Here is an 11974-nt window from a genome sequence, read left to right on the forward strand (position 1 = left end):
GAAGAACCCAGAGTCAGGTGCAGAAATTGCCAGCGGGTTGAGATGGCAGTGTGGCAGACTCCAGCTCAGGTGTGTTTGAGGAGGTGTCTGTGTTAGCCACTTTTCTCTTGCTGTGACAAAACACCACCATCAAAAGCAACTTGCAAAGACGTTGCTTTGGCTTAGAGTTCCAGACGAGAGGCCATCGTGAACAGGAAGTTAGCAGGCAGCTGGAAGAGGAAGCTGAGAGATCCCCTCTCCATTCATAAGCAAGCAGTTGGGAGAGAAAATAGGAAGGGGGAGAGGCTATGAACCCTCAAAGCCCACCCCCGCTGACGTTCCTCCAGCAAGGCTACACCTCCTAAAGGTCCCATAACCTCCCAAGCAGCTCAGTCCACTGGAGTCCAAGCGTTCGCATACGTGAGCCACGATGACTATCCTCTCAAGCCACCTCAGTATCCTAGACTGCGACCTGAACAGCGCACGGTTGTTTCTCAACATTATGACATGAAGGTGCAGATTTCAACATTTGAATTTAGGGACACACTTACATTCTACTGCAGATGGCAGTAATCAAAAAACAACACACTGGACAAGACCAAGATGGCCGGGATGCTCTCTGCCTTTCCTAAGATTGCCTGGGCAAAGGAGCCAGTGCTGGTGGTGTCCTCTATCTGTGGCCTCGCTATAATTATACCCATAGTCAGCCCCCACACCAAGTATGCTCCATGATAAACCAGGCCACACCCTTCAACTACCCAGTGGCTGTGTGAGGTAATGGCAAAGGCCCCATGTGCCCAGCCACTCCCAGGACCCTCAGGGTCCAAGCCTGGAATGGCTGAAGAACCTGTGAATATTCCTGCTGATTGAAGAGCCCCCCAATAGCAATGTAAAAACCAACCCCACAAAAATAAAAGTAAAAACATAAATGAAAAAAAATAACACACTGATCTCTACTGAGGAAACTGTTGGAAAAAGAGGCTCCTGCTGTCCGGGGAATGCTGGCCACCTCAAACTGGAAAAGCTGCATTCTGCAGAAGGACTGAGAAACTGCTCCCCCCACACACAATGCTTTCCCTCTGTCCTCTGTACTGGCAATGGCCCTTATTAAGCAGATAAGGAGCCGCTGAACCTGAGAACAAGGTCCTGTTGACCAGAGAGAAAGCATTCCCAGGAAAACTGGCTATTAGGGTTGCTACAGCACTGCCTGTGATAAAAGAAACTGCAAGCAAGTTACATTTGCAAAGGAATGCGAATGTTTAATCAAGTAGCCAGACCAGGGGATAAAATGTTGTTTATTGTTAAGTAATTCCCAAAGACAATGTCCTGTCCTCCCCAAGGCCGTCCTCCTGGCCTATTGAGTGGGCCAAGAGGCGCCTGAACAGATGACCTCACCTTGTAAGTAGGCCGGAGTGTGAGGTTTGTGGGCTTCCCCAGAGTGCAAGGCAGACTGCCGCTCTGGCACGGGCTCTGACCAGGACAGCCGCCATATCTGTTGTGTGATCACAGCTGCCTTGAGCAAGTCAGGCACTGGGGACACTTTTGGCAGAACCTCTGCCCTTGAGATGTACCATTTGGTGGAAAAGACCCAAGTTCAGTGGAAATAGAAACTATTTGACAGATGAGAGGCTGTGGGAGGGGCAACCAAGAAAACCTAACCAGGTCAGAGGAAGATCTAACAGTAACCTTGAATCTGTGTCAGGGGTAGTTGGAATGAAAAGTAAGGTGGGCTGTTTCAGGCCTGAGAGGCAGGAAAGGACCTAGGCTGGCCTCACAACAGGTCAGTGTCAGGCCTGGGTGATGGGCAGGTGTGGGCTGGAGATCGGTAGATTGATACCATTTTCACTCCCTTGGGGAAAACATGGACAGACAATAGGGAGTGGAGGAGCTTAGGGGAGGCACACAGTCACTGGCATGTGGGCCCAGGTCCCTGCAGTCATGGTTGCCAGCTTTGACTTGGGCCAGAGAGGGATCCCTCTACTGTCGGGTTAAAGGGGATGGTAAGCCCTTGAAACCGGCGACCCCTAGGAAGCCACTAAGCACTCTGAACCTGTGTATAGCAGAGGACAGATAATGGGACAGATCCTGACCCTGACACGTCGGAGACACAGGCACACGGTGGCAGTGAGGACTGGGTCTGCTGCGGGCTGGACGAGGGGCCGTCCAGTCTCTCATGACATGGCTCTGCAGCTGCCTGGCTCCACCAGCAACCCTCAGAGCGATGGCACCCACCCCCAAGCTGTACCTGTCACAGGGTTTTTAAGAGAAACCTTAGAAACTGAGTGGTGGGGCTGGAAAGACGGCTTAGAGGTTAAGAGTACTGATTGTTCTTCCAGATGTCCTGAGTTCGATTCCCAGCAACCACATGGTCACTCACAATCGTGTGTAATGAGATCTGGTGTCCCCTTTGGCAGAACACTGTGTATGTGATAAATAAATAAATCTAAAAGACACTGTATATGTGATAAATAAATCTAAAAAGTTTTAAAAAAAGAAACTGAGTAGTAAGAGACAAGAGCATGTGGAGTGGGAACCAGATCTCGGTACAAACACAGACATGACACGGGCCAGAACGGGGCAGTGCATGGGGCAGGCCAGCCTCCATGTGGAGAAAGCCGCCCGCTGTGCAGTGTTGGTGTGGAGACACATCTCACAAGACATACCAAATTAATCCCAGAAATGACTGCCTATTAAGGGGGGAGGGGACCCGAGCTTTGAAGCACTTAGAGCCGTCCCAGAGGCTCTAGGTCAGGGCTGCCTGCTCTTAGTCATTCCTCGCCCAGCAGTGCCTGGCGCACAAGGCCACTCTGCGTTCCTCCATCTCAGCAGCCTGCAGTAGATTTCCTCAGAGGCTCACAACGGTGTCCCAGAGACTAAGACAGGAGCAGTCTGAGCTCCCCACTGCCTCCTGGAAACCCACCAAGATGGAAACAGGCCATTACTTTGTTTAGAAATATTTTGTTCAGAAAAAGTAAGTCTTCATTAAAACTCAAGCTTCCATGTCCTCCGATTCCTTTCATGGCTTAAATGACATCTGAAACCGTGACGTGGCATGTGCTCAGAAAGCCTACACGTGCCAGGGGATCCTGAGGCCAGAACGACAATCGGAGCACATGGCTGCCACAGGATGGGCTGTGACACGGGCGCCCATCATGTATGTCTGCTCTATGATGGCGCCTGTCTTGTATAGGTCATGTTCTAGGTTAGACACCGGGGACACAGCTGATAGAACCACCTGTCCCTCAAAGTGTAAGAGCTGCTTGGGGCATAAACACTGAGACAGGGACCCTTCTACCACACCTGGGCCCCAAGGCCTAGTATGCCTATCTGTGTAAAGGATTTCACAATGTCTCCCAAGACGCTGCTGTGCTTCAGCCATCCCTCCTGCCCTGTGTCCCAGCGTCAATCACAAACACAGCAAAAGCCCAGAAACATATATAGCAGATACGACACACAACAGGTTAGTATCTTTAATTCCATTACGGAGCTCTTACAAACTGGCCAGGCCCGTCAGTGGGGCAAAGGACATCAGCAGTCTGCAAAAGAGGAAACACAATCACTTGGTGTGAAGGAGGCTTAACGAGCTAGAGCCGAAGGAGGCAGCAGGAGCATGCTGTTGCTGTCCTGCTGGCCTCATCCTCCAGTCCTGGCCGAGGACCCTGATCAGATACACTTACCCTTGCTGGTGGCAGCGGACTGGACACAGAAATTTCTGGAAACCATTTTGTCAGTAGGTAATAAAAGTCTCAGAGGGCCCCGTATTCGTTAATCCAACAATCCCACCTTTGAGAATCTACTCCAAGGAAGTAACTTGGCCTTAGGAGGAAAATCTGACATACCACCAATCTCTGACACAGCACTGTCCCTCTGCCTAGGGGAGAGTTCGTAGTCACTCAGGATAAGGTTGGTGGCATGCGGGACAGCTGTGGGGTTCCAGCACCATGGGTGTATAGACGCAAAGAAAGATGGGGCCAGAGAAGGAAGGAAGGAAACACCAAAACACTGGATTTGATCATTTTCTTTCCTCCCTGGTCCCCTATACTTCCTGGCTTGTGCTGCCATGGAGAATGGGAAGCCCGGGTCCAGCTGCTGGTGGCACTGAATGGGGCTCCTCTCTTCAGTTCTCCCCTCCGTGCTGGACTAGCTGTCACCAAGTCCAACGTGAAGTCCTAAGGAGGCTAGGACTTCCCCAACCCTGGGAAGCTTGCCCACCAGCCCAGCCTCCAGCTCACTTCCTAACCCAAGCCTCATGTCATGACATCCCAGCAAAGCTCCTGATGGACACCTTCCGAGCACAGGGTGACAGAAGGGAATTAGCACGCATGCTACATGGCAGAGCCTCTGCCACCTAAGGCCCTGTCCCCAGTGTGCTCCAGCTAAGCCCCAGCCTTGCTCCCTGAGTCACCTTCGGCCCACGGCAGCTTCCCCAGCTGCATTTACTCCCCTGCAGGCTGATGTGCATCCAGTAGAGGCTCCGTCCTCTGCAACAACAGGCACCTGTCTCAGACCAGCCCAAATGTACTATCAGACGGCATTCACACCTGCCACATACTCAGCTGGGGTCCTTCAAAGTCACTAAATGCTTTGGGACGTGAAGATAATTCCAAGGTCACGTTACACACCAGGCTGGGAAGTCACCCTTATGCCAGGCCAGGTCCCATTGTCAGTTAGGTGCTAAATACAGTGAAGTCTGCTTACCAGATGGGTGTCACAGCGTCTGGGGAGCAGGCGCAGTACTGTCGCAACAGTCAATGCCAAGAGGAAGGCCACTCCTTCATATACCAGCTCCTCTCCCCTTCGCCCTGTTCTCTTCTGAGCTCAAGAAACTATAACCTTAAGATATGTACAAAGCCTCCCCGCATAGTCTCCCTCTGGAGCCGCATGGGCCTTGCATCTTGTCCTTTTGGCTGGGGACTAACCATGTCCCCCCACTGGAGCCACAGTGGGCTCCTCAGCAACAGATCCAAAGTGGTTCATCCAGGTCCAAGGTGGAGGGCAGTGTCAGACGCCTCTCATGTGCTCCAGGCTCCAAGCTACAGGGAGCTATCAAGATGGTTCTAAATACAGGGCAGCACTGCCCCAGTTCCATAAACACAAACACTGAGAAAAAAACAAAACAACAACAAAACAATCACCGAGCCAATGCCACCAGAGCAGCAGTGTGGACCCACTGCAGCAGAGTGACCCGGGTGAATCAGCCCAGACGGCACAGGGAGACAGTGAAGCCACATAGGGAGACAGCCTGCACGGCTCTGGCTCCAGGACCAGCTGAGGGCTGAAGCAGAACCTAACACAAACACATCACCCAGTGGTCCAAGGAGCCAGGGCAGGTGACATGTCGCCCATCGGGTCTCTAATCCTGATTGAGAAGGCCACAAATAAATGTTCCAGGTGCCTCTTGCCTCCACAGACACCTCCCCACTTTTCTGCTGAAGCTATAGCTTCACCTGGGGACCCCTCTACTGGAAGGTTCTGAGACTCAGCTGTTGGGGACCAGTAAGTACCCTCAATGGAGCCCCCGGAGTTTTCTGCCTGCTTGTGAAGCACCATGGTGCCAGCAGGGTGCCTCGGTCTAGGCTGTTCAGCAAGGTTGCTGAGCTAACAGAGTTAACAAGAAGCAGGTGGCTGTGGGCCGTGAGCCCAGCAAGCACTGGAGATCCCTGGCCTTGCAAGGGTGGCTGCTTTGGAATCAATCACTTTTCCCAATGTCAGAGGAAGTCTCTGAAAGAGGCCATGTCCCAGCCTCTGGACTCCCAAGAAGGGAGGGCTATATTTGGGTGGGTGCAGAGGTGATCTTTTGTGGTCAAGACAAGACCATGCAGAGGAGGGCAGGAGAACCCAGGAGAGGCACCCATCTCCCCCAAGGGGCCAAGTGGGCATGTAAACACAGTTAATTTGGCATTGAAATGTGACAGATGTCACTGTCCAGGGCTCGGCTGAGTCTGAGTATGATTTCCAGGTCATCCTTCTGGGAAGAAGCCAACGCTTTGTTCCTCAGAATTGGAATGTGTGCCACATGAAGACCAAGGCTGTTAACCACTCAGAACCAATTCTTCAGCAAGAGGCCAACACCCCTTACCGAAGGCGCTCGATGGTGTCTCCCAGAGGAACTGGCTCCCAGCCAGTCTTTTGTTCTTGAACAAAGGCTACACATTAGGCCCAGGCACAGAGAAGGTATACGTTGCATGGGCTCCTTAGACCCCCTAGAGATGGTGTGGGTGGCTGAAAGGCAGAGGTGAAAGCCACATGGCACCTGGGTGGAAAAGTCTGCGGCTAGGTAAGGCCTGCCATGGAGCCACATGAGCAGGAATGAGCAGACGCTTGGGAGTCTCTCAATGGAAATCCAGGCGGCAAATGGGGTTCCCAGGGTCCCCCTTGGTCTGTCGTAGCTGGCACATGGATGTCAGGAATCTGCTGCCTGTGGCAGCCTGATGGAACTGCCCAGGGTCCCAGGCCCCCGGTTAATTTAGCAGATGAATGCTAGATGTCCTTGACGCCATCAGAACGTTGGCAGTCACAGACAGCTGTGGACGAGTCTCCTGTGGACAGGAGAGGCAAGAGGAATGTCTGCGAAGGACCAGATGTTCCCAGCAACAGCAGTGGGGTATGCTGGAATACAGGCTCCCCCAGAAGGGAAAGAATCCCCCGGAATGCAGAGTGACTACCTGGAAACCTTGCCAAGCGATCAGATGTGGGCAGGCTGGTTCAGGTATACATCAGCCACCTACAGGACCAACTTGGCTTCTTTCTATTCAGAACTCATCAGCAAGGAAGGGAACTGACTGGGTATATGTAGGAGTGCACAGAAGCTGAATGTCGGCTTGCAGAGCCCGCAGAGGTGGTCAGCCAAATGGCTCCTAGGCAGGCGCATATCCAAGGGGCTGTGTTGTGATTACTAGAGAAGCTGGGATTGCAAGCAACAGAAAGGGGAGCATGCACCGAGTTGCAAGTAAAGCCAGCAAAAACACACAGCAGGGTGGATGACCAATGAGGATGGCAGGATGGCCTCCCATAGATCAGGAGTGGCATGAAAGGTGTCTGCAAACAGGACAGTGCTACCTTATGGACAATTCTTCTCAGAAACAGTCTAGCTACCTGGGTGGTCATAGGGTCCCTAAAGGTTCCGGCTGCGGGTGGGCAAGGCTGGTGCCGGACTGGTCCCGTTGGAGGCTGGATGCACTGGGCAGGGCCCTGTGCCCGTTGTGGCCAGTTGGCGACACAACATCTGCCGCTCCCGCACAGCCCTATTGGATGCAGAAGTCTTCCGGATTTGGGCACGCCTCGAGTGCCTCAGCGGGGATTTGTAGGTTCTGCGCAGCTCGGCCAGAAAGCCCTGATAGTTGTTTCGCAAAGGGCTGTCCGGCTGCATGTGGGGAATGGCCCACTTCTCTGCCTCCCCAGTCAGTCGGGACACCAGGAAGGCCACTCTCTCGGCTTCACCCGGGAAGCGGGAAGCTTGAAAAATCATGAACCTGTCCATCTGCATCAGGAACCCCGCCAACTGGCCGGGGTCTCCAGAGAAAGGTTCAGGCAGCGAGGTGGGCGGCGTGGTCATGGGTCGGGTTCCATTGGAGGTGATGGCAGAGATAGGCGGAGTGATCTGCAGAGCGCCAGGGATGCGCGCCCGAGTGCGCAACAGTGTAAGCTCCGCCATCACGCTCTCCAGCATGTTGGTGAGGTTGGCCTTCTCGGCTCTCAGCGTGGAGGCCTCGCGCCTCAGTGCAGAGTTGGTGAGTCGCAGGGAGGTCAGGGTTTCGGCCACATCATCCATCTGTGCGCTGGCACCAGAGGCAGAGGCTGGGCTTTCTGTTTTGGAGGTCTGAGGTTGGACCATTCTGGCAAAGATCAAGCAACAGAGAGCTGGAGAACCAGAGCAAAAGGCCTCGGGTGCTGAAGCAGGTGCGCCCAGGCAGAATCTGGGAGAACAAGCCTGGGGACACTGATCCTGTCCTGGATGCAGTCAGTTCCTTTCTGCAAGCTTTGTAGGGTCAAGGTGTGGGGCGCTGACTGGACCTGCCCAGGCCTTGAAGGATGTTCGAGCTGGACCTGCTCAACCCTTGCAGGATGCACAGACTGAACCTACTCTGGCCTGCAGCACAAGCAGGCAGGACCTGCCCAGGCCTTGAGGGATGAGCGGGCTAGGCCTTCCCAAGCCTTGTAGGAAGCATAGGCTGGACCTGCCCAGGCCTTACAGGATGCGCAGACCTGCGCTGCCCAGACTTGGCGGGATGCACCTGCCGGAGTTCGGGCTGCGAGTGAAAGCGCTGCCCGCGGGTGCGACGAGACTACCTGCCGGAGAACAAAGGCGGCCGCACCTGAGCTGGCCTGGGCCGGGCAGCGCGTGTACCTGTCGCTCCGCTGCTCCTTCCGCTGCCAAGATGGCCCGCGGGTCGGGGCCGCACCCGGCCTGCGCGTCACGGCGACCGCCGGAACTGCTTCCCGGGCGGCGGTGGCTGCGGTTCCTGCGGGGCTGGAATGGCGGGGTCGTGGCACTGCGCGGTCACCGCACAGTCTTTGTGCGGGCGCGGCCAGCGAGACAGCAGCGGGGAACCAGGCAACTGGGTCGGGGCCTGCTGGTTGCCATGGAGACCGCCCGCTCCCGGAGCGCCTGCCGAGCAGCTCTGCCTTCCGGAAGTGACGCAGCCCCGCCTCCCGGGCCATGCGCCTTTCTCAGCAGCCTATCAACGAGGAGCGTGGATTCTGCTTTTGAGTCTCACTCTTGAAAAGCTTAGGTTCTTTCTGGTTCCTCCCGAGACATCATACTGAACCTCTCAGTGGTGATGTCATTTTTTAAGTTAGGTTGACTTTCCTTGCTATATCTTGAATGCAATTCGGATGAACTACATTGTAGGTCATGATAGCAAATCTTGACAAAGAAGAAAACTACTTTTTATTTTAATTTTTTGAGCCAGTATCCTGTAAGCCCGACTGGTTTGGATCTCAGGAAGTAGCCAGGGATGACCTTGAACCTCTCCTGCCTCCACTGTCCCATTGCTGGATTGCAGAGTTCACCACTACACCAGGTTCAGACGAAGCCAGGTCTTATGTTGCTCAGCGTGGCCTTGAACTCACAATGTAGCCGTGCGATTCATAACATTTATGAAGTAGCCACGAAACAATTGAGTGGTGAGGGTCACCACAACATGAGGAGCTGTATTAAAAGGCTGCAACATCAGGAAAGGGTGAGAAGCACTGGGCTAAAGGATTTGAGTGGGGATCCTGGCGTTTTCTAGATTACCCTGGGTTGGTTGTTCCTTCATGGTCAGTTCTACACTGGGGTGCACTGGGAGAGAAAATGTCTTCCGTGAAGTTGTTCCAGGATGCAGTCATCCTGCTGAAGGTAGGAGGCAGGCCTGGGGTGGAAATGTGTTCATGCTACCTACAATGTTTGGTCTTGGGGTGGGAGATTTCAGCTGAGGGTACCCACACTTTGAGAGAACACTTGCATTCCGCTGTGCCAGACTGTATGTGTTGTGACCAGCTAGAACTCCAAGCAAGAGAGGTCAAGAGGAAGACAAGTATATCCTTACACCATTTCTGTGAGGTCTCCAAAATCAGGTGGAGGCAAGAGCTACATTAACCTTGACTGAAGACAGTGAGTTCAAAAATCAAAAATGGTTCTGGACTGAACTCACCCCCTTCCCTGCACAGTGTTTCTGAACACACCTGGGCATCCCCTGTGAGTCAGCCCTAGTATCACAGTGGCACCATAGGTCCCTAGATGCTGTGGGCCTACTGAGGGGGGCGTGCTGTAGTTCCGCTGCGGTTGACAGTATAGACCTGAGGTTCCCCAGTGCCTTGGGAAGGTGTGTCCTATGGTGCCGAGAACAATCCACAATAGCCCCACTCTTCGGTTTCAAATGAGCGAATTTATTAAGCATGTAGGGAACGTAGAAGAACGATTAGCAAGGAGCAGGCAGAAAGCAAAGCAGCATCAAGTCAGTGCTCACAGCGTCCAGCACAGGCGGCCGGAGTAACCTGACTGACAGCAGGCCCAGGGGACAGCACCCAATGGGGGCTGAGGAAGCCCAGCAGAGTGGCTGGGGGGAAACGCAATTAGCTGGAATTCCCGGTTGCCATCGATGAGCTTCTTGGCTCCCACTCCCACCACAAGCCATGGGACAAACAAAAGAAACTTCTGTTGGGCACAGTTTGCCTTCTAGCTGTCCTCAGGGTGCAGTGATTTTAAGATCTGTAGCTGTAGGCTTTCTTCCTTTCTCCTAGACAGAGGCAAGGGCCAACTTGTCCCTGGAAGGGAGAGATCCTCTGAAATAAACATGTTAGGGTCTGGCAGCAAGGAAGCCCCCCACCCCAGTCGGCTTGCAGTAACCTTAAACAACACGTCACAATTTGCTAATAAAATGTATGTTACAGAAGGCAGAAGGCTCACCCTAATTTTGGAAGTGTTAGACCGTGGTATTTGCTTATACTTTGCCTCATTTCAAAGAGGCAAATAAAAGTTGTAGTCAAAAAAAAAAAAAAAGGAGCAAAATGAAAGTGCAAAAACTGAAGTATGTTTGTTTGTTTTGGAGACTAGACCGTGTAGTCCAGGCTGGCTTTGAATTTCATGCGGAATGCCTTGAACTTCTGGTCCCGCAGCCCCCACCTCCTCAGTGCATCCCGGGATTTCTACAATGGAGAGCAAACCCAGTGTTCATGCGTGTTAGGCAAGCACTCTGTCAACTTGGACAAGCACTCTGCCAACTTGGGCAAGCACTCTGCCAGCTGAGTTCCAGCTCTAACCACCAAAACGAAAGACATTTTAAAAACGGAAAAGCAGAGGGAGAGCACTTGGGTTCGGTTCAGGTCCAGATGCTGCTGTGATTCCAGATATGAAGCACGGTCTCTTCTGTGAGCACGGGAGGAAACACGAGATGATGTATCTGGGCCTGTGGACAGGATCAGCCTCCTTGTGGGCCACAGACACAGGCTCTCGTGTGATAGGGCCAGGCCGTCCTTTGAAGCCAGAGGTGAGAAGAGAAACGAGTCACTTGGAAAGAAGGAACTCATCTCAGTCATTTCGTGGGGGTGTGGGTGGCAGCATGTGTGAAGGTGTGGACCTTGAGCCACACAGACACCATCTCCTGAGCCCGTGTCACCTGGATGGATGAACAGACCATAGAAATTGGTTGATTGATTCTGAGACTCAGAATCACCAAGTCAAAATCATGTTCTTCATTGCAAACCAGGCCTCAAGTGTTAGGTGCTGGGAAGAAGTGGGGGGGGGGGGCTTTCACCCACAAATAAGAAAACTCAAATCCCGAAACATCTAGAGCTAACTTGATGGCAACAAAATCAACATTCATAAAATGAATTAACTCCAGATGAAATTAAACAGTTGGAACAATGAAGACCCTTTAAACTGAGCACGCGTGGGCGTTTGCTGAGAATAGTGAGTGAATACGATTTACAGAGAAAACAGAGATTGTGTGGCAGGTCCTTCTGTCGATGTGCTGCTTTTGTTGGTTAATGAATAAAGAATTGCTTTGAGCCTATGGCAGGAAAGAACAGAACTAGGCAGGGAAAGCTAGGCAGTATGCTGGGAGAAAGAAGGGCGGAGTCAGAGAGAAGCCATGGAGCCGCCAGAGACAAACGCTGAGAACTTTACCCGGTAAGCCACAGCCACATGGCAACATACAGATTAATAGAAATAGGTTAAATTAATATAAGAGTTAGCTAGAGCTAATGGGCCAAGCAGTGATTTAATTAATATGGTTTCTGTGTGATTATTTCAGGTCTAAGCTAGCCTGGCGGCCGGGAACAAACAAGTGGCCTCCTCCAACACAGAGAGGCCATCAAGATAAGACAGCTGTGGAAAAGGCACCGCCCATCCTGACAGCCTGAGTCCATGCCCAATACTCACACAGTGGAAGTTCTAGTTCATTCTGTGCTGTGATAAAATACTATGATCAAAAGCAACCTAGGGCGGTGGGAGGTCCATTGGCTTATACCTCCAGGTTACAGTCTATCATTGAGGAGGTCATGGCCGGAACTT

The 11974-nt window shown here is 52.7% G+C and overlaps 1 protein-coding gene and 1 pseudogene across 1 annotated transcript; one reads left to right on the forward strand and one right to left on the reverse strand.

Annotated features, from left to right (window-relative positions):
* The first annotated feature begins 582 nt into the window (after positions 1-582).
* Positions 583-832, forward strand: LOC125407194 (NADH dehydrogenase [ubiquinone] 1 alpha subcomplex subunit 3 pseudogene; annotated as a pseudogene).
* A 2603-nt stretch (positions 833-3435) lies between these two features.
* Rtl6 (retrotransposon Gag like 6) lies at positions 3436-8600 on the reverse strand. Its single transcript, XM_048444968.3, has one exon. The coding sequence runs from the start codon at positions 7811-7813 to the stop codon at positions 7094-7096; it is 720 nt and encodes a 239-aa protein (XP_048300925.3). The 5' UTR covers positions 7814-8600; the 3' UTR covers positions 3436-7093.
* Between the last annotated feature and the right edge of the window lie 3374 nt (positions 8601-11974).

This window comes from Myodes glareolus, chromosome 19 (genome assembly GCF_982192425.1).
Source record: "Myodes glareolus chromosome 19, mMyoGla1.1, whole genome shotgun sequence".
Lineage (NCBI taxonomy): Eukaryota > Metazoa > Chordata > Mammalia > Rodentia > Cricetidae > Myodes > Myodes glareolus.